This window comes from Dipteris shenzhenensis, chromosome 29 (genome assembly GCF_047967505.1).
Source record: "Dipteris shenzhenensis isolate YYH24624 ecotype China chromosome 29, Dip_SZ_1.0, whole genome shotgun sequence".
Classification (NCBI taxonomy): Eukaryota; Viridiplantae; Streptophyta; class Polypodiopsida; order Gleicheniales; family Dipteridaceae; genus Dipteris; species Dipteris shenzhenensis.
In genome coordinates this window covers 31,514,682-31,542,384 of record NC_141624.1, presented here as the reverse complement: position 1 = coordinate 31,542,384, position 27,703 = coordinate 31,514,682, and the positions used below count along the sequence as shown (strand labels likewise).

Genomic DNA, 27,703 nt, shown 5'->3' with positions numbered 1-27,703 from the left:
GCATCAGTGGCCTTTTTGTATGTCACTTTACTTCCATTTTCAATATAAAATCTTACAAATGTTTAATTTCATATTGAAAATTGAAATAAAGTGACATACGCAATATCGATTATTATGTTACAAATCACAAGAAATGGTATCACAATTGCCATTTCTTATTTTATAAACATCATTCAAAATGGACAAAAAAATAACTGAACTACTAACTTTTAAAATGAAAAAAAAAGTTACATGACATTGGAATCTTAAATGACTAAATTTTTACATTGGATACTTAGTATCCATGAATGAAACTTATTGTCTTAGTGTGAAAGTTTAATCAAAATTCTTAAGTGCATCAGTACTCATAGTATATAGTGTAAAGAAGTCAACTAAAATTCTAATAAATAACTTTTACCTTTTATAACACACTCATTTTACTTGACAACAAATATTATTCAATAGTTAATTGAAAAATAAATAATACAATTTTTACATAGCAAAATAAAATATAAAATTATAAAGACATTACATGAAGAGTTTTCTAAGTAACATTCAAGCCTACAACTTGACCTAATGTCTGAATCTCATCATTTGCTTTAAATATACAAGCATCCTTACTGATTGCATTATTAACTTATACTGCTACATAACCAACTCTTTTTGGTAAAGTATAAAATCTAAATGAAGGATCCAAGCTAATTATTGTCCCTATTCCAACTATGTCTTTTGAGTCCTTATGTAAGATCTTTATTCGTTCAACATTGTCCCCTTTGCAAAGCATCAACCTACAAAGATACATTCAAAAGATCATTAGTAGAATATTTGTTTAAAATATATTTATGCAAAGTCCAAAAATGTTATGATCATTGCAATACTAATTAAGAAAAATAAATATATTTAACTTACTCGAAAAACATGCATGTCATTTGTTTGTGTTATTGTCTTTTCTACTCCAATTGTTGATTCATGAACCTTTTTAAAATAAAGTAAATATGATACTTAATAATGCTTCATGTGAATGCCCAGCAATATCTACAATAAACATTTTCAAAGATCCATAAACCTTTTCAAAACAATATCTACAATACACACACGCGTACATGTATGTGTGTGTACGAATCATCTTTTTTATGAAAATTGTCATGAAGCAGACAGAAATTTACAAATCGTGTGTGTGTGTGCGTATAAGGAGAGCATAACAGACTAACCCCTTGGGAAGAAAGGGTTTGAGGGTGAGTGCCATGTAGGCTGCAACATGTCCGCCCTAGTGATCAACCTTCTTGTGAGAGATTCAGGATCAACCTTCTTGTGAGAGATTCAGGTCCACCCTAGAGTGCAGACCTGGGAGGAGATTGGACAGCTGTAGCGTTGGGATTTCCATGAGACATCTACGAGCTTTCTTGGAGGGCTCTTAGGCAGTCAGTTCAGGCCCCTAGGTAGAAGAAAGTGCTACACCATGTGTGAAGAAGAGAATGGCCAAGAGGAAGGGGTATAACTAGGGCAGCAGCCTGGTTGGCCAGCTTACTACCCAAATCCAGTCCTGATTGGCCAGTTATTTGGACCTGCCTATCCTATAAAAAGGACCCCTGGAGGGGTAGACTTAGTAATCCATCGCCTTCCTTAGCCATCTCTGTGAAGCAGATCTAGTGCACCTAGCCTTTCTCCATCAGGCAGCCATCAGGATTGCAGATCAGGAGCAGATCTGAGCATCATAGGTTAGCCTCCCAATAGCCACTCAAGCTCACCGAGAGCATGCAGCAAAAGTGAGGATTCTGAACAACAGTAGGACTGCATTGATAGATCAGTTTTGTATCTAATTTGAGCATTAGCTTGGCTGCCAAGTTGAGGTATCTTGTTGGTACTATCTTATATCAAAGCTTGTGCACTTTTAAAGTAGACAACACATGCTATACATTCTTTGTTTCTATGCATGTGTCCTGAATTATCTTGCATATGCCATGAATGTGATCCTTGGGACCGATTAAACCTTCCACTGCAAGAGTTGAGTAGATCTACTCATTGACATCCTCAAGTGAGTTGTGCCATATCTAGCTGTGCATTCGCTGTTTCTATGCATGTGTTTTGAATTATCTTGTGTACGTCAAAAGTGATCCTTGGAACCCATTAAATCTTCCGCTGCAAGAGTTGACCTTAGCAAGCAGCTCTATTCTTTGACATCCTCAATGCATTCGCAGTACACTTGTAGTGAAGCAACATGTGTCGTGGCTCCATAGTCTTCTGCCATTTCGGAATCTCTACAGTATGCTGGCACAGAATGATCGACCGGGCTTGCACTTTACCTCTTCTCAATTAGGCTGGTATCCTGCACGAGTCCAGCAAGATCAGACTGATTTCAGCATCCGTCAAGCACAATGTCGTATAATGACCATTCATTTAGCTGCCTGTTGTGACATGTTTCCTGCTCACCCTCTACTTCCACAGCCTTTAGTCAGTCAGCTTTTCTCCTTCTCAGCCACTTGTTGGTTGATCTGATAGCTGCTAGTCAGCTAATTGTGTCTCACCAGCTGGTCTCTAAGCTGGTCATTTATCCAAGCATCTGCCCTTAGAGCATACAACTACTTCTTCTTCTGGCTCAACCAAAGCATGATCAAAGAATGATGCACTTATGGCACTCATGTGACCCCACATTCTTGATCCAAGAGCCATTCTGTTGTACTATGCTGCATCAGCATTTTACAACAAAGACTCAACATTTGTGTATGCATAACTTCTCTTTCAGCATCAAAATATGTAGCAGCCTGACATTCATAGATTCCTATTCCAAAACAAGTTGTGCCCTGACAAAACATCTTTGCTCCCTAGCCTGAACTGCAGACTAAAATTATTTGTCTGCTTCAAGCATTGTCCTTTAGGCATTGAACCTGCATCAAACGGTGGTCTCACTACATTGTAGCCCAAACTCAGGTTCTCAACCTTCAATCCTGGAGCTGCTGTAAAATGTGGGCATGATCTAAATCTCATTAACATCACATTTGCGATCACAAAGGGTCATTGATTTGGCAAAACAAAGTTTTTTGAGATAAAACCAAAAGCACATGGCTACCAACAGCAAATATCTCATATCACACACTCCCTTGGCATATCCTTATTGATATAACGTGAATTTATAACGTGAATTTCCAATCCATGTTCGTGATTGCTTGGGTTCACAAGATTGACAAGGGCAGTGATGGTTCTTATTTGAGAAGCACTGACACATAGTAGCTTGTAAGAGTGGACCTAGACAGATGCTCTATCCATTTGCTTACATTGCTACAAGAGTATGTATGTATATTATCCAAATATATATATATAAAATTTCAAATCTCAAGCTCATCCTTCAAGAAGAAAAGCATCTATGCTTTTATCATCTGCCAATACTACGAAAAGGAAGTTAACCTAGAAAACCAGGCCTATTCATATTCTGGTTACAAAAGAGATTGATATATAGAAAAGGTTGCTTGCTCAAAAATCCACATGAGGACATACCATCAAACCAATTCCCATCTTAGTAGTTGTGCTGGAATCATGATCTGGATGCATATGCAGTTTACTCTTTTAGTATACAAGGTAAAGTGCATTATGGAATGGCCACAACCAACAAATGTTACTCAGTTGAGGGGGTTCCTTGGCCTTGCCTCCTTTTATAGGAGATTCAGTAGGCACTCTGATAAGATAGCTGCTCCTCTTACTGACCTGCTATAGAAGGATTCTTTTGGATGGACATCAGAGGCAGAAAAGAACTTTCAACAACTCAAGGTTGCTATGCCCCTATACTGGACACATTGGATTGTTCAAGACCTATGAGAGGATGAGGCAAAGCTTTATATGGAAGGGAAATGGAAGGACGTATGCAATTATGTCCAAAGCTGCAAGCCCTGTCAACAACATAGGGAATTGAACCTTAGGCCAGCAGGTCTTCTCCAGCCTTTGCCCATTCCCAGATTTCTCCATGAGAAGTCTGATGGGTGTAAGTGCAACACAGAAAGTTGAATCTCAAAACAAAAATAAGCACCAAAGGAGAGTGAAAATGCCATAGAGATGGTGCCATCGCCTAATAGTCCTCACGAGGACTTTTTGAAACATGTGTTTGTAAATACAAATGCATCTTTGTAACTAAGACTTTAAGAAATTCGGCCCCATGATGATTGTTGCTAACCTACATATATTTTATGAAACAATGAGGGCTCCCTCTGGTATGTTGGTTAGGGCAACGGGCACAACAATAGCCCAATGTGGGCCAAGCCAGATGCAGGTTAAATTGTTCCTTCAGCTGCAAACTTTCAAGCCACACGAGCATTTTGAACAGCATTTCACACACCAAGGTTGGCCTCTGGTGTCAAAATGGGAGCAGTTTCTCAGCACACATATCTGTTTGTGCAGACATGTGCAGGTCAGCAAGAAAACTTTTTTGGATGCATGGAGGTTTCTTGCAAGACATTGTCTTTAGGGCTACCTTCACTTTACCCCTGTGATGAATTTTGTGTACGCCTTGGCTGGTTGAGCACCAAGGTTGGAAGCCTTATCTGCACGTGATGTGACTCTTCTCATCATGCCCACAAAGTGCCTCTTCCTTTACATTGTCACATAAACAATGGGGCCCCCCTCAGGTATGCTACCAGACCTGCATGACTGCAAACAGTCAGAATACAGAGAAATGTAACCCCGTCTGGCTGTATGCCCGCCTGCGTCATTCTGTCAAACAAATGAAAGACCAGTTAACTCTCCCCTTGGTGGGCATATTATAGAGAAACGATAGGGTTTGCAGTGGAGCGATAAAAAATAGACGATACTCAGACACAACTGAAGAACATAACTCAGAAAACATAGTGCCTGTTCAGTAATATGAAAAACTGAATACAAGAACCTCAAGCCATCGTGTCTCAAGGACCGTGGCTGAGGTAAATCAGAAAAAGGATTCCATGTAGAGAAACAGTAGAAAGGATAGCAGCAGAGGGAGCAAAACGCAGTCCTCCGTGTAGCTCGATGATGATGAAGATGATGAAGAGCTGGAGCTGCCCTAGAGGTAGGAGAGGATGGCAGCAGATGAAGAGGAGAAATGTGGAAGCTTGTCAAGCAGCAGTCAGGAGCAGATCTGGAGCAGCAGCTGGAGGTTCAGGGCTAGATCTAAAGGAGAGGAATAGAGAGACAGAGGAGTTGGGGCAGAACTGGAGCAGAGGAGTAGATCTAGAGCAGGAGGGGCTGCAGCAAAGGATGGAGGAGGTGAGGAGCAGCTGCAGGTCCAGTCCACTGAGAGTGAGGGGGTAGGGAGTCTTTTATAGGCCTGACCTAGGAGGTCGGCCAGCAGTCATCAAGACACATCTGAACAAAAAGGGTCCCACCTAGGGAGAACTTGTAGATCCTGGAAGTTGATGCCGATGGTGGTAGAGGTGAAGGATCATGACCTCCTTGTTCGAAGGAATGGGGAGGGTCAAGCCTGAAACCAAAAAGGGAGGGAGGGATGGGAGTAGAAGATGGAGTCTAGAAAGGGAGGGATGGGAGTAGAAGATGGAGTTTAGAAAGGGAGGGAGGGATGGGAGTAGAAGATGGAGTTCTCTCCCGTAGTGCGCAGCGGAATGAAGAGGAAACTGATATGTTCATAGAAGTGATGCTCCCCGTACCTATGGCCTCCATGAAGAAGCAGATTCTTTAGATTACCAGAGATCTGGGATCTTTAGATCACCATGGCTCTGACACCATATAGAGAAACGATAGGGTTTGCAGTGGAGCGATCAAAAATAGACGATACTCAGACACAACTAAAGAACGGAACTCAAAAAACATAGTGCCTTTTGGTAATATGAAAAACTGAATACAAGAACCTCAAGCCGCCGTATCTCAATGACCGTGGCTGAGGTCAATCAGAAAGATGATTCCATGTAGAGAAACACTAGAAAAGATAGCAGCAGAGGGAGCGAAACGCAGTCCTCCGTGTAGCTCGATGATGACGAAGATGATGAAGAGCTGGAGCTGCCCTAGAGGTAGGAGAGGATGGCAACAGATGAAGAGGAGAAATGTGGAAGCTTGTCAGGCAGCAGTCAGGAGCAGATCTAGAGCAACAACTGGAGGTTCAAAGCTAGATCTGAAGGAGAGGAATAGAGAGATAGAGGAGTTGGGGCAGAACTGGAGCAGAGGAGTAGATCTGGAGCAAGAGGGGCTGCAGCAAATGATGGAGGAGGTGAGGAGCAGCTGCAGGTCCAGTCCACTGAGAGAGAGGGGTTAGGGAGTCTTTTATAGGCCTGACCTAGGAGGTCGGCCAGCTGGTCGGTGGACTGGCCAGCTGGTCGGCCAGCTGGTCGGTGGGCTGGCCAACTGGTCGACCAGCTGGTCGGCCAGGTCTGGGTTGGCAAGACCAGCTGGTCGGCCTGATTCTGGCCGATAGCATGGCCCTACTGGCTGCTGGTTTGTTTGCCCCTAAATTGGGAATTGTACTTGCTTAACACCCCCTCTCAATTGCCAATTTGGAGGGGCAGACATTGTGTGCTTGGAGCTTCGTGTAGAGATGTCGACGGTGGCTATCCCTACGAAATGCCCGAGTGATGCAATGCAAAAATGCAGAGAAGGTCACAAGAGGAGTGCCCTTGCAAGGGAATTGTTCACTTCCTCAAGTGCCTTAGTTACACGTATGATCAGCAGAAATAAGAACACTGTGAAGCTCGAGAAAATAAGCCACCCCCTCTCACCACCGAAAGGTGGAGGGAAAAGCAAAGGTAAAGAACAAATATGTCATAGCAGCACTGATAATCAAGAGATGGTGGGATTCCGCCAAAGGAAGAGGTCGTAGCTGAACAGTGAGCCAGTGTGTGCCCGATCTTGGACCTTGGGAGAGAGGAGTCTACCCCACCTCCATGCTGTGCTAATTGAACTACAAGAACTACAAATAAGCAATAAAAGCACAAGTAAACCAATGCTAGTATTGCTACTAATCTCTGCATTACAATTAGATGTTATCAGCATAACACAGGAAATGAATAGCTTGTGTTTAGTGCATTTAGGTCCCAACTACCCCCTTTTTTCCCTATTGAGTACATACATAGGCATACATCATAGACATAGGCATAATATATACAATCCAAGATTAATGCAATCTAAGAGAAATCTACATCCCAATGCTACACTTTTACAAGTGCACACATTTGGTGTACATATCCACCAATGAATTGCCAAGAACATTACTACCCTGAATGGTTGTGCATGTGCCACTGCATCTTTGACACATTGCAAAGAAAGGATTGCGACAAATAAAACTAAAAAATTACAAAGCTGAAGTGCTACGCAAAAGAGCACTTGGACAAGTTCAATAAAGCAGTAATAGAAGGTTGTTGAAGGTAGATAAAGGAAATAAGGTTTCCAACAAGACATAATACGTTTATATTGAGCTTTCTAAATCTGAAATAGTTGGAAAGAAAGACCACAACATACACATATGTAACACTTGCTATTCAGTGTGCACACACCAGAGAAAAGGTGAAAGGGAAGAGTGATTGTTGCCTTTTTTATATGTTTCATATTGGCAAGAGAAGGGGGTATGGGGAAGCAATAGAGAGAGCACAAATTGATTACTCACAGTAAGTAATAGAGAGAGCCATCAAGTGACATGGATACGCTTCCCATTAACAGTGGTGGTGCCTCTACAAACACCCACAAAGAAATATCGATCACGCCCTTCTCCTCAGTTTTGACACCTTGGTTAATGTGGACTTCTTCCTGTGGAGAGCGTGTCACCTTCCATTCACAATCTTTGGTCCCTGTATCGATAATAACAAGCTAAGATGGAGCAGAATTCTAAAAAATTTACAAAGACAATCCTAAGAATGATCAAAGCATAGTCACAAGAGTTTGGGAAGGTATCCATGGCGATCCGACGCACTGGATACCGTTTCACAATGGAGCACGCAGTAATTATAGCCTTGAGAAAGATCAAAGAAACACGCATACCCCCCCTAGCTCCGGCAAAGTTCTTATCGCGCTCTATATTTTGCTGCTTGGGATTCGGTCTCCAATTGATGAACGCAATCATATAGAACGAGGGGCAGAATGAAGAAGACAAGGGTTAAGGAGGCGATACATTTGTGAAGAGGAGCAGGAGGGCTCAGGATTCGTGAAGAGCATATGGTGCTAGAGGAGAAGGCGCGCGAAGTTTTAAGGCTCCAACCATTTTCCTTGCCGACTTGGACCTTTGATTTTATTTTATTTTTTAATTGAAGGACTTGGACCTTTGTTAACATGGACCCTTACCCTCGTGGACATGGATGGAAAATGGTGGGCGTGGTCCAATCGCTAAGCTAGGCCCGGACATGGATAAAGAAAAAAGATGGGCGGCCATCAACTACTTGGGCGAGCAAAATTTGAGGAGGGAAATGCATTGATTGGTTTTTGAATTCTTGACACACCTCTCATTCAAGATTGCCTCCACCACTAACCAATCACCTTTTTTGTTGCATTCAATGTGCAGCTATAACTTAAGTTGTGTCCACCAGTTGGTGTGATCCACCATGCCCCAGCGCCCACCTCCTCTCCATTTTCTTCTTCCATGTCCGCCGGGGTGCTGTGAACCCAGCCTTACTCACTGGTGATGTGGAATCCTTGCTAACACACCTTTCTATTTACACTTTAGAGATTTTTCAACATTTCTTTGGAGACATGCAAATTTCCAATCAAGCATTCTCTTGACAATTTGTGATTTTTTATACCCCTCCTATGATGGGATGAGGGGCATTAGATGGGTAGATGGATATCACTAGAACTTCAACTTCAACTTGATGTGTGGGAAGCATGAGGAAGTGATGAGTACGTTGTAGGAAGCTCTTGAGCATCTAAAAACCCTAAAGGCCAAAATAACAGAAGGGTAGAAACATTTTGCTTAAACGTTAACAAAGACTCAAAGTTTCTTCTTTTCAAGTTTCTAGCCTAATCTAACCATACTCATGAACATTAAGTTAACTACAATTCTAAAGTGCATAGATGCTAAGAACTACAACCAAGAGGGAACAAAGCTTCATGAAAGGAATGAGAAGAAAGATGCAACACAATAACAATCTATAGTAGAAGTGAAATAAAAGCAAAGAATGGATAGGACATATACAAAATCAGGCAAGAAAGATTGAACGACAATAAAACATTTGTGAGGGAGAACTAATAATTAAAAAGAACACATTTGTGAGGGAGAAATAATAATTAAAAAGAAAACATTTGTGAGGGAGAACTTCAGATGCATGTTAAGTAGAGTAGGTTTCATGTCCTCTCAAATTTCATGTCGATCAAAAAACATCTCTATGAAGTGGGCGCCATTTGTACATATTCATGGTGCATACATGCATTACATTTGCATGTGTGGACCATCATGGAATGGTCAAGTGTCAAATATCCATGCAACTTTCCACGGGTATTAAGTAGAGTATGTTTCATTTCCATGCATAGTTTTGTATCGATCAATAAACATCTAGGTTGGTGCACGTGCAAAACTCCCCATTTATGCACATGCATGGTGCATAGGTGCATGAAAACCACATTTGTGGGGCATCATGGAAAGTCCAAAGCATCACATGGCCATGAAACTTTTCACGGGTGTTAAACAAAGTAAGTTTCATGTCCTCAAAAAGTTTCATATCGATCGTTGAACATCTAGATGGATGCACATACCAAATTCCCCATGTGTGCACCTGCATGGTGTGTAGTTGCATGAAATTCACACATGTGGATCATCATGGAATGTTCAATTTTCAAATGGACATGAAACCTTGCATGGGTGTTAATTAGAGTAAGTTTCACGTCCTCACAAAGTCTTGTGTCAATTGGGAAACATCTCGACGGGTGGGCTTGCGAAATTCCACATTTGTGCAATGTGTGGTGCGCATAAGTGCACGAAATCGTATCTGTGGACCATCATGGAATGGTCAAGTGTCAGATGTCCATGAAACTTTTCATGAGTGTCATATTGATATCCTTGCAAGTTTTCATGTTCACAAGGGAACATTTGGTTGGGTAGGCATGCAAATTTTCCCATTTTGTGCACATGCGTAGTGCATAGGTGCATGAAATATGAATGTTTGGATCATCATGGAATGATCAAATGTGAGATGGACATGCAACCTTGTAAGGGGGTTAATTAGAGTAATATTCATTTTCTCACAAAGTTTTGTGTGAATCGGGAAACATCTAGGTAGATGGGCATGCACAATTTCCCGGTTTTTGTGCACATCCATGATGCATAGGTGTATGGAATTTGCATGTGGACCATCATCGAATAGTCAAGTGTCAGATGGCCATGAAACTTTGCATAATTGCTAATAAGAGTAGGTTTCATGTCTTTGAGAAGTTTCATATCAATCAAAAAACATAGTGTTAGTGGCCATGCCAAATTCCCCATTTGTGCGCCTACATGGTGCATGGGTGCATGGAATTCACACGTGTGGATGGCATGGAATGGTGGACCAGTCTTAGATGGCTGTGCAAAATTTTCAGGTCGTTAATTAGAGTAGAGTTCATTTCTGCACAAAGATTTGTATCAATTGAGGAACATAGAGGTCAATGAGCATGCAAAACTCCCCATTTGTGCACATGTGTAGTGTATACGTGCATGAAAATTCATTTGTGAATCATCATGGAATGTCTAGAGTGTCACATGGCCATGCAAATTTTCATGGGTGTTAAATTATTTTTCATGTGCTCACAAATTTTCACATTGGTAGGGAAACATCTGGGTGGATGGATATGCGAAATTTTCAATTTGTGCACAATGCATGGTGCATAGATGCAATAAAGTCACATATGTGGGCCATCAACAAATGCTCAAGAAATTGATGGCCATGCAACTTTGTAAAGGTAGTAATTAGAGGATATTTCATTTCCTCACAAAGTTTCATATAAATTTGAGAACATATGGGTGGGTGGGCATGCAAAATTCCCATTTATACTCATGCATGGTGCATGATGCATGAAATTTGCATCTATGGACCATCATGAACTAGTTGAATTTTAGATGGTCATGCAACCATGTGTGGGTTTTAAGTGGATCAAGTTTCATGTCAATCAAGAAACATTTAGGCTGATGGGCATGCACAATTCCCCATTTGTGCACATGGGTGACAATCACATGTGCAGACCATCATGGAATGGTCAAGTGTTAGATGGCCATGAAAATTATTATGGGTGTTACCTAGAGTATGTTTGATATCCTTACAAACTTTTGTATCAATACAAGAATATTTGGAAGGTGGGGGCATGCGAGATTTCCCATGCACATGCACGGTGCACAAACTGCATGAAATTAGCATGTGTGGACCATCATGGAATGATCAAGTGTCAAATGGCCATGCAGCCTTGAACGATTGTTATTTAGAGTAACTTTAAAGTTCTTGAGTCAATGGGCATGCGAATTCCCCATTTGTGCACATGCATGGTCCATAGTTGCATGAAATTCACATGTTTGGACCATCATGGATTCACCAAGTGGTAGATTGCCATGCACATTTTCATGGGTGTTGATTATAGTAGGTTTCATGTCATAGTAACGTTTCATATCAATTGAAAAGCATATGCATTAGTGGGCATACGAAATTCCCCATTAGTGTACATGCATGGTGCATAGGTGCATGAAATTTACAAGACCATCATTGGTGTCAGATGCCCATGCAACTTCTCATGGGTGTTAAATAGATCAATTTTCATGTTGTTTCACAATTTCATGTTAATCCGGAAACACTTGGGTCGATGAACATGCAAAATTTTCAATTTGTGCACATGCATGGTGTGTACGTGCATAAAGTTCACATGTGTGGATCATCATGGAATAGTTAAGTGTCAAATAACCATGAAACCATGCATGGGTGTTAATTAGAGTAGGCTTTGCTCACTTGTAAAGTTTCTAATCGAATTTGGAAACATCTGAGATGATGTGCATGCAAAATTATCTGTTTCTATGCATGTGTTGTGCATAGGAAGATGGTCATGCAACTTTGCACGGGTGTCAATCAAAGGAAGTTTCATGTTCTCACAAAGTTTTGTATCACGTCTAGGTCATTAGGCATGGAAAAATCCCCATGTCTACACATGCATGGTGAGTAGGTGCATGAAAATTACATTTGTGGACCATCATGGAATGAACAAAGCATCCTATGGCCATGTAACTTTTCACGGGTGTTTATTGAATAAGTTTCATGTCCTTGCATAGTTTCATGCTGACATGGGAAAACATGTGTGGATGGGCATGCGAAATTCCCAAATTTGGGCACATGCATAATGCATAGGTGCATGAAATTTGCATCTATGGACCATTAGAGAATGCTCAAGTGTCAAATGACCATGCAACTTCACATAGGTGTAAGATCTATGTCTGTGAAAATTTTCATGTCCATAGGGGAACCTTTGGCTGGGTGATCATGCAAAATTTTCCATTTGTGCACATGCATGGTGTGTAGGTGCATGAAATTTGCACATTTGGATCATCATGGAATGTGGTCATGCAACCTTGCAAGGGTGCTAATTAGAGTAATATTCATGTCTTTGCAATGTTTTGTGTTCATCCAAAAACATCTAGTAGATGGGAAAGCAAAATCTCCCATTTGCACATCCATGGTGCATGGATGGATGGAATTTTCATATGTGGACCATCATGGAATGGTGAAGAGTCAAATGGCGATGCAACTTTGCATTATTGTTAATAAGAGTAGCTTTCATGCCTTGCAAAGTCTAGAAAACATTGTGTATGTAGGAATGTATAATTCCCCATTTTTGCACCTACATGGTGCATGGGTGCATAAAAACCACGTGTGGACATCATGGAATGGACAAGTGTCAGACAACTATGCAAGTGTATTAATTAGAGCAAATTTCTTTTTTAAGCAAATATTTGGATCAATCGAGGAACATCTATGTTGATGGGCATGCAAACTCCGGATTTATGCACATCCATGGTGTGTGCATTCATGGATGTGCATAGTTTTCGAGCAAAAACCTATGAGCAGAAAAGTCCGAGCGATAATTTTTGACACCAACCATGCTTGTATATTTCTCAAAGAAATATATAATTCTTTCTTAATTTCTCATTTATGGAACCATATACTTACTTATTTTTCATTATAACCCTCAAGAACTCAAGTACAAAGAAAATAGAAGAACCCTATATGTGGGTCTCAAACCAAACTCAACTAACTAAGGTGGCATACTAACTGAGCCACGAACTAGTGTAGAAAAGGATAGCTGTCATCCATTCGTGGGTGGTGTACCAACCGCATCTCCAGCTAACAAGTCAGTGACATAAATACACAACGGTCACCCTGGCATATCGCGAGTGGAGCTCGATATCTCAACAAAATCGTCACTAGGAAGTGACTATGTGGTCAAATACCACTTTCATCAATTTTGCAGATTTGCCCTTGTGAGGCAGAAGTTGTATTTTTTGCAGTGATAGAATATTTTTGCAGTGTTCTGTAATGGCGTTTGATGCTCTTTCATGGATAGTCATTGAAAAGCTTGACAAGAATAATTTCTGAGCATGGAAGTTTAGAATGACGAATTTCCTTAAGGGAAAAGGCTATTGGGAGTTCATTACTGGAGCTAAACAAGAACCAATTATTCCTAATGTTCCCAATCAATAGGAGTTGCAGGCATTTAAAGGCTGGCATGAGAGAGCCATAAAAGCTATGTACTAGCTGTCTATCAGTATTTCAGATTCTATGATTATGCATATTCAAGATGCAAGCACGTTGAAGGAGGCATGGGATACTTTAACAAAAATGTATAGCACAAATATGCAAGCTAGGAAAATGCAGCTCAAGCAGGAGTTGCATAATGTGCAGAGAGAAAATATGAGCATCAATGACTACCACATGAAGGTAAAGAATATTGCAGATGCACTTGCTTCTATTGGGTCACCAGTGGAAGATGATGATTTAGTTTCTATGACCTTGAATGATCTAGGAAAGGATTATGCACAATTCCGTACATCCATTGCTGTCTGTGAGAATTTTCCTGATTTTGAGGAGTTCATTGCTCTTCTAATTTTTGAAGAGCAGAGAAATGGTGGTGCATCTTCTTCAAGAGGAACTTCAAAAGAAATTGTCTTCTACTCAAATGCTGGAAGAGATAGAGGTAGAGGTAGAGCAAGCCGATCTGGAGGCCATGGCAGAAATCAGAATATGCAGCAAATTCAAGAAAACTAGTCCTATGGAGGAGGACGTGGTAACTTTAGAGGCAGGGGGAGCCAAAGAGGTTGTGGTGGATGGCAGAGAGGCCAAATTGAAAATAGCAATGTTGAATGCTACTATAGTGGTAAAATGGGTCATATGGTTAAAGACTGCTATAAAAAGCAGAATGACATCATGATTGGAAAATTGCAACAAGGCAATTATGCATCCTCTAGTAGATAGGGTGATGACAAAAATGAGCATTTGTTTATGGTGCAGCACATGACCAATTCTGTGACAAGTGTAGAAGAAAGCAATGATGTGTGGTATGTTGACTCAGGTGCATCAAACCACATGACAAGTCATGCAAAATGGATGCAGGATGCAAGGAAAATGGAAAGACCATGATTTGTGGAGACTAGTGATGATACTGCACGTCCTATTGTGTAGATTGGTAAAATTCCTTTGTCTATGTAGGATGGGAAAAAGAATACCTGTCTGATGTATTTCATGTCCCGAATATCACCAAGAACTTGGTTTTTGTTGGTCAAATGATTGAGCAAGGCTTGAGGTCAGATTTAATCCTCATGGATGTTTTGTTGAGGATATGAAAAATAAAGGTCGCTTGATAGCAAAAGGGAAGAAGAAGGGCAGGATGTTTACATTGGATGTGGACATGCCTGAATTGAGTGCAACAATGTTTGCACATGGGACCGGTGTAGTTGCAAATATTGATATCTGGCATAAACGCATTGGTCATGTTGATGTATAGCGACTTAAATTAATGTAGGCCCAAAATATTGTTGCAGGATTGCCTAAGTTCAAGGTTACAGAAATTCATAAGGTATGTGAATCCTGTCAATTTGGAAAACAGGCAAGGAAACCATTTCCTAGACATGTTCAAGAGAGTAAGAGGACATTGGAATTAATCCACTCTGATGTGTGGACTACTAAAGCTGCATCTATTGAAGGCTATCATTATTTTGTCACTTTTATTGATGACTACAGCAGAAAAATTTGGGTGTATTTTATGAAAAAGAAAAGTGAAGTGTTTGGGCATTTCAAAGCTTTTAAAGCTATGGTTGAGAAAGAAATAGGCCTGCAAATAAAATGCCTAAGGTCAGATGGAGGGAGAGAGTACCTCTCAAATGAGTTTGCAAGGTTCCTACAGGAGCATGGCATAAAGCAACAATATTCATGCAGTCATACCCCACAGCAAAATGGACTTGCAAAAAGGAAAAATAGGCATATTGGAGAGGTATCTCGTGCCATGCTCAACGAAAAAGACATGCCAGATTATTATTGGGCTGAAGCAGTTGCTACAGTAGTCTACATAATGAACAGGATTCCCACTATAGCAATACATGGCATGATGCCAGAGGAGAGGTATACTGGTAGGAAACCAGATATTTCTCATTTGAAAGTTTTTGGTTGCATTGCCTATGTTCATGTGCGAGATGAGTTGAGATCCAATTTAGATCCAAAAGCTGAGAAGTGCATCTTTATTGGTTATTCTCTGCAGCAGAAAGGGTATAGATGCTGTAATTCTTCTACTCGTAAGTTTACAGTGAGCAGAGATGTTTTTGATGAGATGAGAAGATGGTATAAACCAGTAAATGTGATTGATGATGTAGATGCACAAAATGGTAATGCTGCACAGAATTCACAGCAGCAATCACAAAATATTAGTGGACCTGTAGTGTCCTCGAGCAGTGGTTCACATACTTCGCCATGGACAGGCAGATTGAGATCAGGAGGATCTCCTCAAAGCAATGCAGATAGTGGTATGCAAGTATCACAAAAAGGAAAAGAGAAAGTAGATCAGCCCATGTTTGATGTGAATGCAGGTCACTCTTATGTGAATGGTGAATCCAATGGCTCAGAACAGAGCCTTGATGATGAGTTGGGTATTCCTGTTGTTACACCTGGAGTAAGGAAGACAAGGGATGTTTTGAGAGCACCTGGTAGTGAGCCTATTTTGTGTAGGTCTACCAGAGCTAGGTATCCTATGGATAGGTTGAAATATGATGGATTTACAGCCATTCACTATGCCTATATGGTCAAAGTGATACATGAACCAAAACCCACTTCTTTTGAGCAAGCCATGGGAAAAGAAAAATGGGAGAAAGCAATGGATGAAGAAATGCATGCCTTGGAAGCAAATGCTACATGGGAATTGGTGCCTTTGCCTAAAGACAAGAATGCAATTGGCTGCAAGTGGGTTTATAAGGTGAAGCACAATGCAGATGGTTCTGTGAACAGATACAAGGCAAGATTAGTTGTCAAGGGGTATGCACAAACATATGGCATTGATTATGAAGAAACATTCAGTCCAGTTGCAAGGATGGCAACCATAAGAGCAGTCATTGCTATGGTTGCATCAAAGGGATGGTCTTTACATCAGATATATGTAAAGAATGCTTTCTTGCATGTTGATTTGCAAGAAGAGGTCTATATGGAGCAGCCACCAAGTTATGTTCATGCTGTTCATCCTGAGTTTGTTTGCAGGTTGAAGAAAGCCTTGTATGGCTTGGAGCAAAAGCACCCAAAGCATGGTCTAACAAGATAGGACAGTATCTTGTCACTATTGGCTTTCAGATTTCCAAGGCAGATTTCTCACTTTATGTGAGAAAAATAGAGAAAGGCATTATGTTGCTTGTCATTTATGTTGATGATTTGATCATCACAGGTGATAGTGATGAAGATATCCTTCATGTGAAAATGCTATTGAAGCAGAAGTTTGAGATGAAGGATTTGGGAGAGCTATGTTACTTCTTGGGCGTTGAGGTGATTAGATCCATAAGTGGGATATGGCTTTTGCAGAGGTAGTATGGATTGGACATGCTGTCCAAATATGGGATGACAGGCTGTACGCCTATTTCAGTTCCTTTGGAGTAGAATGTGAAGTTGAGCACAGATGTAGGTAAGCTTCTAGAAGACCCTACTATGTACAAATGCATAGTAGGAAGTTTGATTTATATGACTATTACCAGGCCAGATTTGAGCTATGCTATTGGGTTGGTAAGTCGGTTTATGCAGGCTCCAAGGAAATCGCATTTGGATGTGGCTAGATGCATACTGAGGTATGTGAAGTCCACATTGTAGTATGGACTATTTTATGAGATTGGGGTTCAGATACAGTTGCATGGATACACTAATGCTGATTGGGCTGGTAGTATTTCTGATAGATGATCTACCAATGGATATGTGTTCTCTTTTGGGAGTGCTACAATCACTTGGAGCAGCAAGAAATAGTGTACAGTTGCCTTGTTGAGCACAGAGGCTGAGTATAGGGGTGCAGCAATGGCTGCATGTGAGGTAGCTTGGTTGCGTAAGCTACTTTACGATATGCATTAGTCTACAGATGGGCTAGTTGTCATTTATTGTGACAACATGTGCAATATACACTTAGCAAATAACCTAGTCTATCATGCTAGAACAAGGTGCATTATCACTATATGTAGGAGAAGGTTCTAGTAGGTTTTATGAGAGTGCTCCCAACGGAAGCAAGAATGGAAGAGGGAGAGAGAGAGACAGAGAGCCACACAAGTTTTGGTGGGTGTAGAACCACCCTAATCTTCTTTTTCATTCATTTATATATGTGTTTGAGTATTGTACATAATCGGGGTAAAGGCACAATGACCTTTAACCCCCACAACCTCCCACTTAAAGGACAATGTGCCTTTAAGGGAGAACAACCAGTGAGCATACTATCCAATGCCCATCAATACACGACAATACTCAAACCGCTGACTAGGTAGACTCTTCGTCAGCATATCTGCAGGGTTATCATCTGTATGAACCTTGACAAGCTCTATGTGTTTGTCCTCAAGTACCTCCCTGATGAAATGGTACCTGACCTCAATGTGTTTGGTCTTTGCATGAAAGACCGGATTCCGTGCTAGCTGAATAGCACTCATGGAATCACTATGTAATGTCGATACACCTGTATGAATCCCCAAATCTCCCACTAGCCAATCAAGCCATATAGCCTCCTTGCAACCCTCTGTGGCTGCAACATACTCAGCCTCTGTGGTAGACAAAGCAACGCACTTCTGTGCGCGAGACATCCACGACACTGCACCACCTACAAAGGTGAACACATAACCAGAAGTGGATCTCCTACTATTTACATGCCTTGCATAGTCTGAATCTGTGTACCCAAGTACACGCATGTCTCCTTTACCAAAGCAAATGCACATCTCCTTGGTACCCTTCATGTACCTCATGATGCACTTAACTACCTCCCAATGCCTCTTTCTTGGAAGAGCCATATACTGGCTAACAACTCCCACTGCAAATGCAATGTCTAGTCTAGTAGCTATCATAGCATACATAAGACTCCCAACTGCTGATGCATAAGGAACCTTGGCCATCATGGCCCTCTCCTCATCTGATTTGGGACTATTTGTATGACTCAGTTTCACATATGGAGGCAATGGAGTACTCACTACCTTCCCCCCCTCCATATTGAAACGCTGCAATACTTTTGTAACATACTCTTTTTGTGAAAGCCAAAGGAGTTTCCTACTCCGATCACGCGTGATGCGCATACCAAGAATATGACCTGCAAAATGCATCTAGCTCATAAGTATTCTTGCTAGCCAATAGCATATCATCCACATATAGTGCCAGGATTATCATGCTATTATCCTTAACCCTTTTAGTGTAGAGGCAGTGATCAATTTCACTCCTAAAATCCTGGGACCGAATGAAAGCATCAAACTTCTGATACCATTCTCTAGGCGCTTGCTTAAGACCATAGAGACTCTTCTTTAGCTTGCAAACTAAATGCTCTTTGCCCTTTTCTTCAAAGCCTTCCGGCTGCACCATGTAAATTTCCTCATGCAAATCCCCATGCAAGAAAGCTGTCTTGACATCCATTTGCATAAGCTCCATATCCTCTACTGCCACTAGTCCAAGCATGCATCTAAGTGTGGTTATCTTCACAACCGGAGAGAATATCTATTCAAAGTCCACACCCTTCTCTTGCTTGAACCCTTTAGCAAACAAACGGGCCTTGTACCTAGGCACATCATCACCTATGACCTTCATTTTGTAGACCCATTTACATGGCAATGCTTTCTTTCCATGTGGCAAAGAAATGAAGTCCCAAGTCTTATTATTCATAAGTGAACTCATCTCTGATTGCATAGCATACTCCCACTTGCGTTGATCCTCACGCATCATAGCCTCTCTGTAGCAAGAAGGCTCCCCGCAATCAGTAAGCATCACATAGTCTACCCCTGGAACAAACCTATCAGGCGGTCTAGACACTCTAGATGATCTTCTCAATGGCATTTCAGCTTGCTATCCCATTTGCATATCAGCCATATTTGGCTCATCATTTTCACCAATAGATGATCCATCATCTACCCTTGATTGTATACCTGTGGGATACTTGGTGGCACCATTTCTTGCACATTTGGTGCATGGACAGCTTGCTGTCTATCAACATATGCAGGTGGATTCACATCCTGGAAAGTGATCCTCCTCATTTCCACATCCCTCATGGGTGCCTTATGCATCTTCTTCTCAGCATCTTCTTCTCATTGAAGACTACATCATGGCTGCATATGATCTTCTTTGCTTCTGGATCCCAGAGACGATAGCCCATCTCTCCACTTTCACCATAACCCATAAAGATGCATTTCCTAAACTTAGGATCTAGCTTCTTTCGAAGCTCTTTTGGCACATGTGCATATGCCTCACACCCAAATATACGCAAATGAGAGTAAGAGGGCTTCTTGCCACTCCATGCCTCTTCAGGAATACCACCATCCAAACTCTTACTAGGTGATCTATTGATCACATGCACTGCAGTCTTCATTGCCTCAGCCCAAAAACCACCAGAAAGACTTGCATTGGAAAGCATGCATTGCAACCTTTCTTAAATGGTACGGTTCATCTTTTCTGCAACTGGATTTTGCTCTGGAGTACGAGGGGATGTGAGCTCCCTCTTAATCCCATGTGTCTCACATAAATGCTGAAAGTCATGAGAGAGATACTCTCCACCATTGTCAGTCCATAGGCATTTAAGCATTCTACCTGACTGATTCTCAACCAAGGCCAGCCATTTCTAAAATACCTAGAACACATCACTCTTCCGAGCTATAGCATAAGCCCACACTTTCCTAGTTGCATCATCAATGAATGTCACATAGTATTCAGCCCCGCCTAATGACCGTGTAGGCATGGGACTGCATACATCTGAATGCACCAAATCAAGCTTTTCCAACTCTTTCTTTCCCCTTCTTTTATGGGCTGATTTAGTCTGCTTCCCATAGAGACAATGCTCATAAAATTCAAAATCAGAGAAACTCAAATGCGGTACATAACCCAAATGGCATAAGAGTTTCATTCCATTCTGGCTCATGTGCCCCAACTTGCAATGCCACAAAGAAGTGCTTGGCTGCTCGGTTATTGCAACAACATGATCAAATACCCCTGATACATGTAAGGGATACAAAGTCCCACACTTGTTACCCCTGGCCAAAAGCATAGAGCCCTTCTGAATTTTCCAACTTTGAAAGCCAAAAGTGGTGTGAAACCCAGTATCATCTAGCTGACCCATTGAAATAAGACTCTTGGTTAGCTTAGGCACATGTCTCACATGTTTCAAAACAAATGCAGACCCATTTGCAAAAGAAAACTTTATGTCACCTGCTCCCACTATGTCACATGCATAGTCATTTCCAAGATGCACACAACCTGTCTTTCCACTATCATAAGTGGAGAACCATTCCCTATGGGGGGTAACATGGAATGAAGCACCAGAATCCAAAATCCAATCCTAAGAATATGCATCATCTGAAGTGGTAAGCAACTCTGTAGATAAAGTAGACATGAAGAGAACATCATTGTCACTATCATGTGTGACTGCATTGATCTCCTCGATCTTCACTTTTCCTTTGTCCTCCCTTGGACTCTCTTCCTTTTGATTTGCACCCCAATTTGCATTCTTTTTCTTATCCTTTTGCTCTCTTTTCAGCTTGTAGCAATCCTTTTTCATATGGCCCTTCTTGCCACAGTGGTAACACTCAATGTTTCATGCCCTGGATTTGCTACGAGACTTCCCTCTTTCTTGGGACTTCCCCTTGAACCGTGATCTACCCCTTTGCACATTTAAGGCTGCATCCTGCTTGTTGCCATCCATAGACTTCCGTCTAATCTCCTCGGCCAACAAGCTACCCACAACATCATCAAATTTTAGTACTCCACCAGGTGCAGAGTTACTGACAGCTATACGGAAGGTATCCCATGAGGATGGCAATGAACATAAGAGAAATATTGCCTTAGTCTCCGCATCAAAATTCATTTTCTGAGCCTGAAGCTGCTGGCTGAAAATAATATTGAATTCATTCAAGTGAGAAGCAATGGAGACCCCTTCCTTCATCTACAGCTCAAACAACCTCTTCATGAGGTAAACTTTATTAGAGGCAGTTTCCTTCTCATAAGTGGCACACAGTTTCTTCCACAAATCTTCCGTAGTCTGCTCATTTACTACTGTAAAATAAACTGACTCTGCAAGATGAAGTCTAATAGTAGACTTTGCTAATGCATCCAAATCATTCCAATCATCCTCAGACATATTTGCAGGCTTAGCTTCAATCCTTGCCAAGGGTTTAATCTGCTTCTTTTAAATAAGCACATCCCTTATTTGTTCTTTCCACAAAGAAAAGTTTGTCCCATCAAACTTTTTAATGTTGAAAAACTCCTTTTCAGACATGGAAGAGGATGCCATGATGCAAATAAAGCAAAATCCCAAATGCTAGTGCCTCAAGAGAGAATCACACCGAATACGAGGTGCACCCAAATGTGTATGCCACAATAGAGTGAAATATCACAAAAAATTCAAAGCTCAAAGCATCAAAAGATGCATCTGACTCATGTGCATATACTATGCATCCATATGAGCAAATCTGGCCCAAAAGAAAATGCCAATAAGTGCCAAATGACTCAAGCATAAACACTATCCACTGGCATATGCATCAATAATATCTCATCTAAGAGAGCATAGCACTATTAGTGCATCACCTGCAATGTGTCAAAGCTATCCCTCAGCATAAAATAGCATCCATGTGCAAAGCGTCCATAAAAAATAGCATTCCACAAGGCAATTCGGGCCTATCAGTGCATCCAATAAGGACCGCAATGCATCCAAATGGCCTATAAATCATCCATTGCAACCCAATGCATACCATGAATGAGCGCACACTGCTCAAATTGCAACCAGAGTGATCTGCATAAGGTATGCTCAAGAAATCATAGTCCCACGGTAATGACCGCTATTGAAAATAGAACCTGAGATGCCTCAAAACATGGGCGCCATTGCATAATCGGACTCAACAAGAAAATCTACAAATATCTCTCTTCTGCCAGAACTCCAAAATCCCAACCGATGAGTGAGAAATGGGAGTCAACACTTATTCACTGCCATGTGGCATAAATCTAAGGTTTCAAAACCTTAGAATGAAAAATGCATAACAGAGAGACGAAATCGAATACACAGAGATCTATAACTCTGAAAATCCTCCACCGAATCGTGCAAGAACTGATAGGTAGGGGTTTTTGGGCGTTCGGAACACAATGGGACAGACGGTTTTGGAAACCGTGGTCTCAATCACTGGGTCTAACACACGGGCTGAAAAACGTTTTTTGAAACAGAGCTATTTGTAAACTCCACCGGAGTGCGAATGATGAGCAACATAGAAGTTTTAGGACCTCCTAAGTCCACCGGAACTAGATGTGCAAATGGTTGCTCCAAACTTGAGTTCCAACACCCGAGCAAAAAACGCAGGAACTGATACAGTGAGTCAGAAATGCAATGAAATGATCCCAGATTCAAGAATGAAGGTGTTTCTAAGCTCCTGAAGTGAAGTGGGCACCAAAAGCAAGCAATAGTTGCCTCTACAAGTCAATGCGGAGTCTCTGTCATCGAACGGAACAGGGAAAAGCTCAAAAAACGACTTTTTCTTTGAAACCACTTAACAGGCTCTCAAAACCATTTCGCAAAGCCAAAGTGACTTTTCCAAAAGGTTCCTCCAAGGTCTCTGCACACTCGGATGCAAGGAAAGTCACCCACAAAGCTTCCCACAAAGCTTCTCCTTCCTCCCATAGAGCTACTGAGCTTCCAAGCATTCACGCACACTCAGCTAGATCACCCGGGCTCTAATACCAGTTGAGAGTGCTCTCAACGGAAGCAAGAAAGGAAGAGGGAGAGAGAGAGACAGAGAGCCACACAAGTTTTGGTGGGTGCAGAACCACCCTAATCTTCTTTTTCATTCATTTATATATGTGTTTGAGTATTGTACATAACCGGGGTAAAGCACAATGACCTTTAACCCCCACATTTTATTGATCTAGTTTATGTCAGCACAGAGGATCATGTAGCTTACATATTCACGAAGGCATTGGGCGTAGAGAAGTTGCACAAGTTCAGAGACATGCTTGGTGTGCAGGAATTGGGATTCAGCTCGAGGGGGAGTGTTGAGATATCGAGCTCCTCGTGATATGCCACGGTGACCATTGTGCATTTATGTCACCGACTTGTTAGCTGTAGATGTGGTTGTTACACCCACCGCCCATGAATAATAGCTGAATGACAGCTATCTTTATGTCTCGGGTGGGTCACTCATCATATGTAACCCTATCACGTGAGTTCAACAAAAGGATATTTTTTATTTCTAAAATTTATAGAAATAAATATACATAAGGGACTATTTAAAATAGTTTTGGAAAAAATTTACAGATTTGTATAGAAAAGGGGTACATTTTATTAATGAAAAAATTTACAGATAAGGGATTTTAAATATAGGCCTTGAACGCACGTGATATAGACGGTTTATACATAGTGACCCCCCTGAGCTTTATGTACTCTAGTTAGTGGCTCAGTTAGTATGCCACCTAGGTTAGCCGAGTTTGGTTTGAGACCCACATATAGGGTTCACCTATTCCTTTTGTACTTAGAGAGAGTTCTTTTGGCTTTTACAACTAAGAAGAGGAAAACTGTTTTGAGCCTCCACCTTTTGTGTGCATTCCCCCATTGTGTATGTGAGAAAGCTACAAGTGAGACATACTTCTCTCCCACTCTCTTCACACAAGTATCATATGGCCATGCAACCTCATAGTTTATTTCCACTTCTATGAGATGGCAATTAAGAAAAGGTTTCAATTTTCTACTTCCAAGAAATGGCAATCAAGAACTCATTGCCATTTTGTGCTGCTATTTGTTCCTTAGAAATGTCAATCAAGAATGTATGCCATTTTGTGTTGCCATTTCTACATAAGAAATGGCAATCGAGAACTCACTGCCATTTTGTGTTGCCATTTCTTCCTAATAAATGTCAGTAAAAAATGTCTGCCATTTTGTGCTGCAATTTCAACCTTAAAAATGGCAATAAAATTTTGATTGCCATTTTGTGTTGCCATTTATTATCAAGAAATATTGCCATTTCCTACTTCTTTTTCTTCTTAGGAAAATGTTGCCATTTCTTATTGCCATTTCTTCCTAAGAAATGGCAACTCAAGAACTAGTTGCCATTTCCTACTGACATTTTTAATGAATAAATGGCACTTTGAGAAATGGTTGCCGTTTCATACATAAGAAATGGCAAAAATAAAACTTGGGTGCCATTTCCTTTTGCCATTTCTACCTGATTTTCTAGTAGTGATTGTAATCTCTTGCCCTCTCAATATTCCAAGAGGTTGAATTCTCCTTTGGTCAGCCATCCTCACTTGGAATGGTGCTGGAAAATATTCATTGCAATAAATTTTTTTGGATACATCTTCTGAGAGGATATTGACACCTGAGCCTCCATCAACCAATACTTCTGGGATTCTCTGCCTTTTGTAGTCTACATCAATGAGTGATACTTGGTAGTCGACATCTTTAACTGTTGATGTGTAAATATCGAGAATGTCCTCTTCATAATTACTTGGTTCTTGAGCTTTTGCTGGATGTGACTCTCTTGGATGCAATCTTTTACAAATTTGATGTTTGAAAGCTGGAACCAAGTTCAGTAGTTGATCAGGAGTAATTTGTACCTTGGAGTCCATTAACTCTTGGAAAAAGACCCTGTTGTCCTCATTTTGCATGCTAGTGTCTTGCTGCATCTCTTGGGCTCTTGTCATAGTAGCCTCACTTCCTAGAGTTGTTTTGGCCTAGATCATAGTCTGTTGTTCTGTCTGTTCAATTGTATTCTATTATTCTAGGAACTCCGGACTCAGCTAACTAAGGTGGCATACTAACTGAGCCACGAACTAGAGTACATAAGGATAGCTGTCATCCAGCTATTATTCGTGGGTGGTGTACCAACTGCATCTGCAGCTAACAAGTCGGTGACATGAATGCACAACGGTCACCCTGGCATATAACGAGTGGAGCTAGATATCTCAACACTCTTGTGTCTGACTGTCTGACCCTACAGTTCGAGTACAATTCTCCACATGAATTACAACAAAGTCTGGCCTATTCGACCTCACTCTGCCCTAAGTCCATCGACCCACAAAACAGACTACACTAGCTGTACCGACCCATTAGTGCCTGTATGTACATAGCATCAATGGTATAAAATTCGATAAGGCTGCTCATACAAACGATGCCCTCATCATGAGGAAAAGCATCATCACCGATGCATGCCTTACTGACTCATATAAGCAAGGAGGGATGGAAGGTGCATAGCCTCACCCCACGTGGACACTGACCATGGGATAGGTTAAATACACCTTTGGTAAGAGGGAGTTATTAGAACAGGGTAGTGGGATCATTTTGTAACTATAGGGAAAGTTGTAATTGTCCCTAACATCACTCCTTAGTGGCATGATGCACCACATAATGTTTTTGACTATGACTGTTACATTTTGAAACTTATTGTTGCCTTACAATAGTCAAACTGATCTCGGATGTCTATAAAACCTTGTATTAGCTCCTATTGAGAGTTTGAGTTGTTGAGTTGATGTATTCTTTGCCAAAACATAATATACAAGAAACATACTATCTTTTGCAAGATTTCCTCTTTGTCCTTTTACATCTTGTGATAGTTTTTTGTAGTCCGGTTACTTTCTGACTATACTTCGACTACTACCTGATTGTCTAAGAAATTCCATAATTTCACCCATCAAATGATATAAGATGCAAGGCTTGAGTCAACAACAACCAATCTAAAGAGGCAAAAACAAGAGCCCTCTCATAACTTATTTATGGTTTTTATTGTATGTAGCCTTTTTATATATATGTTGCAAAAGAGTTATGCTTTTTGCACTAATACTCTACTTATACATGGTGTTCTTTGGGTCTTGTGTAAGAGGTTATATGTTGTGAGTAAAATTCACTGATTAAGGGACAAAATTTGTGAAATTCAAAGAGAAGGAACTTTGATACACACACTAGGGTACATACCTTGATATAAGATACATGAAATGATGATTATGTAGAAATTGATTGGCTAACATGAGACATCAAGAGTAGTCTTGAAAATTGTAGGAGAGTTATCACAAGATCTACCTTCTCCATTGAAAGTTGTAAGGGAGGTATCGCAAGAGGTGCCTTCCTCATCACTAACAATCAACCAATTTTACTGGAGTGGTTACATGTGATCGAGGTGTGGAGTGCATTTCCTAGTTGTGATAATTAGGCCTTGTACTAGAACAAAGGAGTCAATGGAAGACGGTACAGATCCTAGTTTAGTGCAAGTCAGTTAGCCATGCTCGTCACAAGGCTCTAGACCAAGGCTCTAGACCACAAGCAATAGTTATGAAGTCTAAATCCTAGTTTTATCCATTTCTCTCTTGCTCCTACACTTCTCCTTTGCCTTTTGAGCATCCCATAAAGATATTCTTTCCATATCTTTGTTAGAATCCAAGAGCATGTGCCTAGCGTGCCCCCCGCCAAGACCGCTAGCACCTCACGGAAGTGCACAACCTTCATGGCCACTACGGAGGCTCTGGCGTGTGTGTATGGCAGGTCCCCACCCCTGCCATAAGGCACCCTTGCCTAGCCAGCCCTCCAACCTCCACAAAAGGCAAGCTTGGGGGAATTGAAGATAGGAGGGGTAACTTGGACTATTTATGTCCCTTCATCTTCCACACACCTTTGTATGTGGGATAATTCAACCCTTTCTCCTTCTTCTTATCCCCTTTGTCCATGAGAGATTTGCACCTCCAACACCCCCCTCCAATCGATCATGGAGAGAGGTGGCCGGGGATCAGACCTGGGCTCTGATACCATGTTAGAATCCAAGAGCATGTGCCTAGCGTGCCCCCCGCCAAGACCGCTAGCACCTCACGGAAGTGCACAACCTTCATGGCCACTACGGAGGCTCTGGCGTGTGTGTATGGCAGGTCCCCACCCCTGCCATAAGGCACCCTTGCCTAGCCAGCCCTCCAACCTCCACAAAAGGCAAGCTTGGGGGAATTGAAGATAGGAGGGGTAACTTGGACTATTTATGTCCCTTCATCTTCCACACACCTTTGTATGTGGGATAATTCAACCCTTTCTCCTTCTTCTTATCCCCTTTGTCCATGAGAGATTTGCACCTCCAACAATCTTCAATTGGTCATTGGAGTCCTAAGTCAATGACACACTTAGTGACATT

At 41.3% G+C, this 27,703-nt stretch overlaps 2 protein-coding genes across 2 annotated transcripts in view; both read right to left on the bottom strand.

The window, feature by feature from the left end:
• The window catches only part of LOC147882711 (phosphopantothenoylcysteine decarboxylase subunit), a 196,023-nt gene that overhangs the window by 152,698 nt on the left and 15,622 nt on the right, over positions 1-27,703 (bottom strand). The window lies entirely within an intron of this gene.
• LOC147882712 (uncharacterized) lies at positions 557-8,123 on the bottom strand. Its single transcript, XM_087400290.1, has 3 exons — positions 7,921-8,123; positions 7,550-7,730; positions 557-767 (listed from the first exon to the last, which is right to left on the bottom strand). The coding sequence occupies exons 1-3, from the start codon at positions 8,000-8,002 to the stop codon at positions 617-619; spliced, it is 414 nt and encodes a 137-aa protein (XP_087256416.1). The 5' UTR covers positions 8,003-8,123; the 3' UTR covers positions 557-616.

Bases quoted from the DNA above. Each gene is read 5' to 3' on its own strand.
- LOC147882712 (XM_087400290.1), bottom strand. From the start codon at position 8,002: ATGATTGCGTTCATCAATTGGAGACCGAATCCCAAGCAGCAAAATATA. The intron at 7,731-7,920 runs GTATGCGTGTTT...TTATCGATACAG, and splicing joins CTTTGCCGGAGCTAGGGGGG to GGACCAAAGATTGTGAATGG. The intron at 768-7,549 runs GTGAGTAATCAA...GTATCTTTGTAG, and splicing joins GGCTCTCTCTATTACTTACT to GTTGATGCTTTGCAAAGGGG.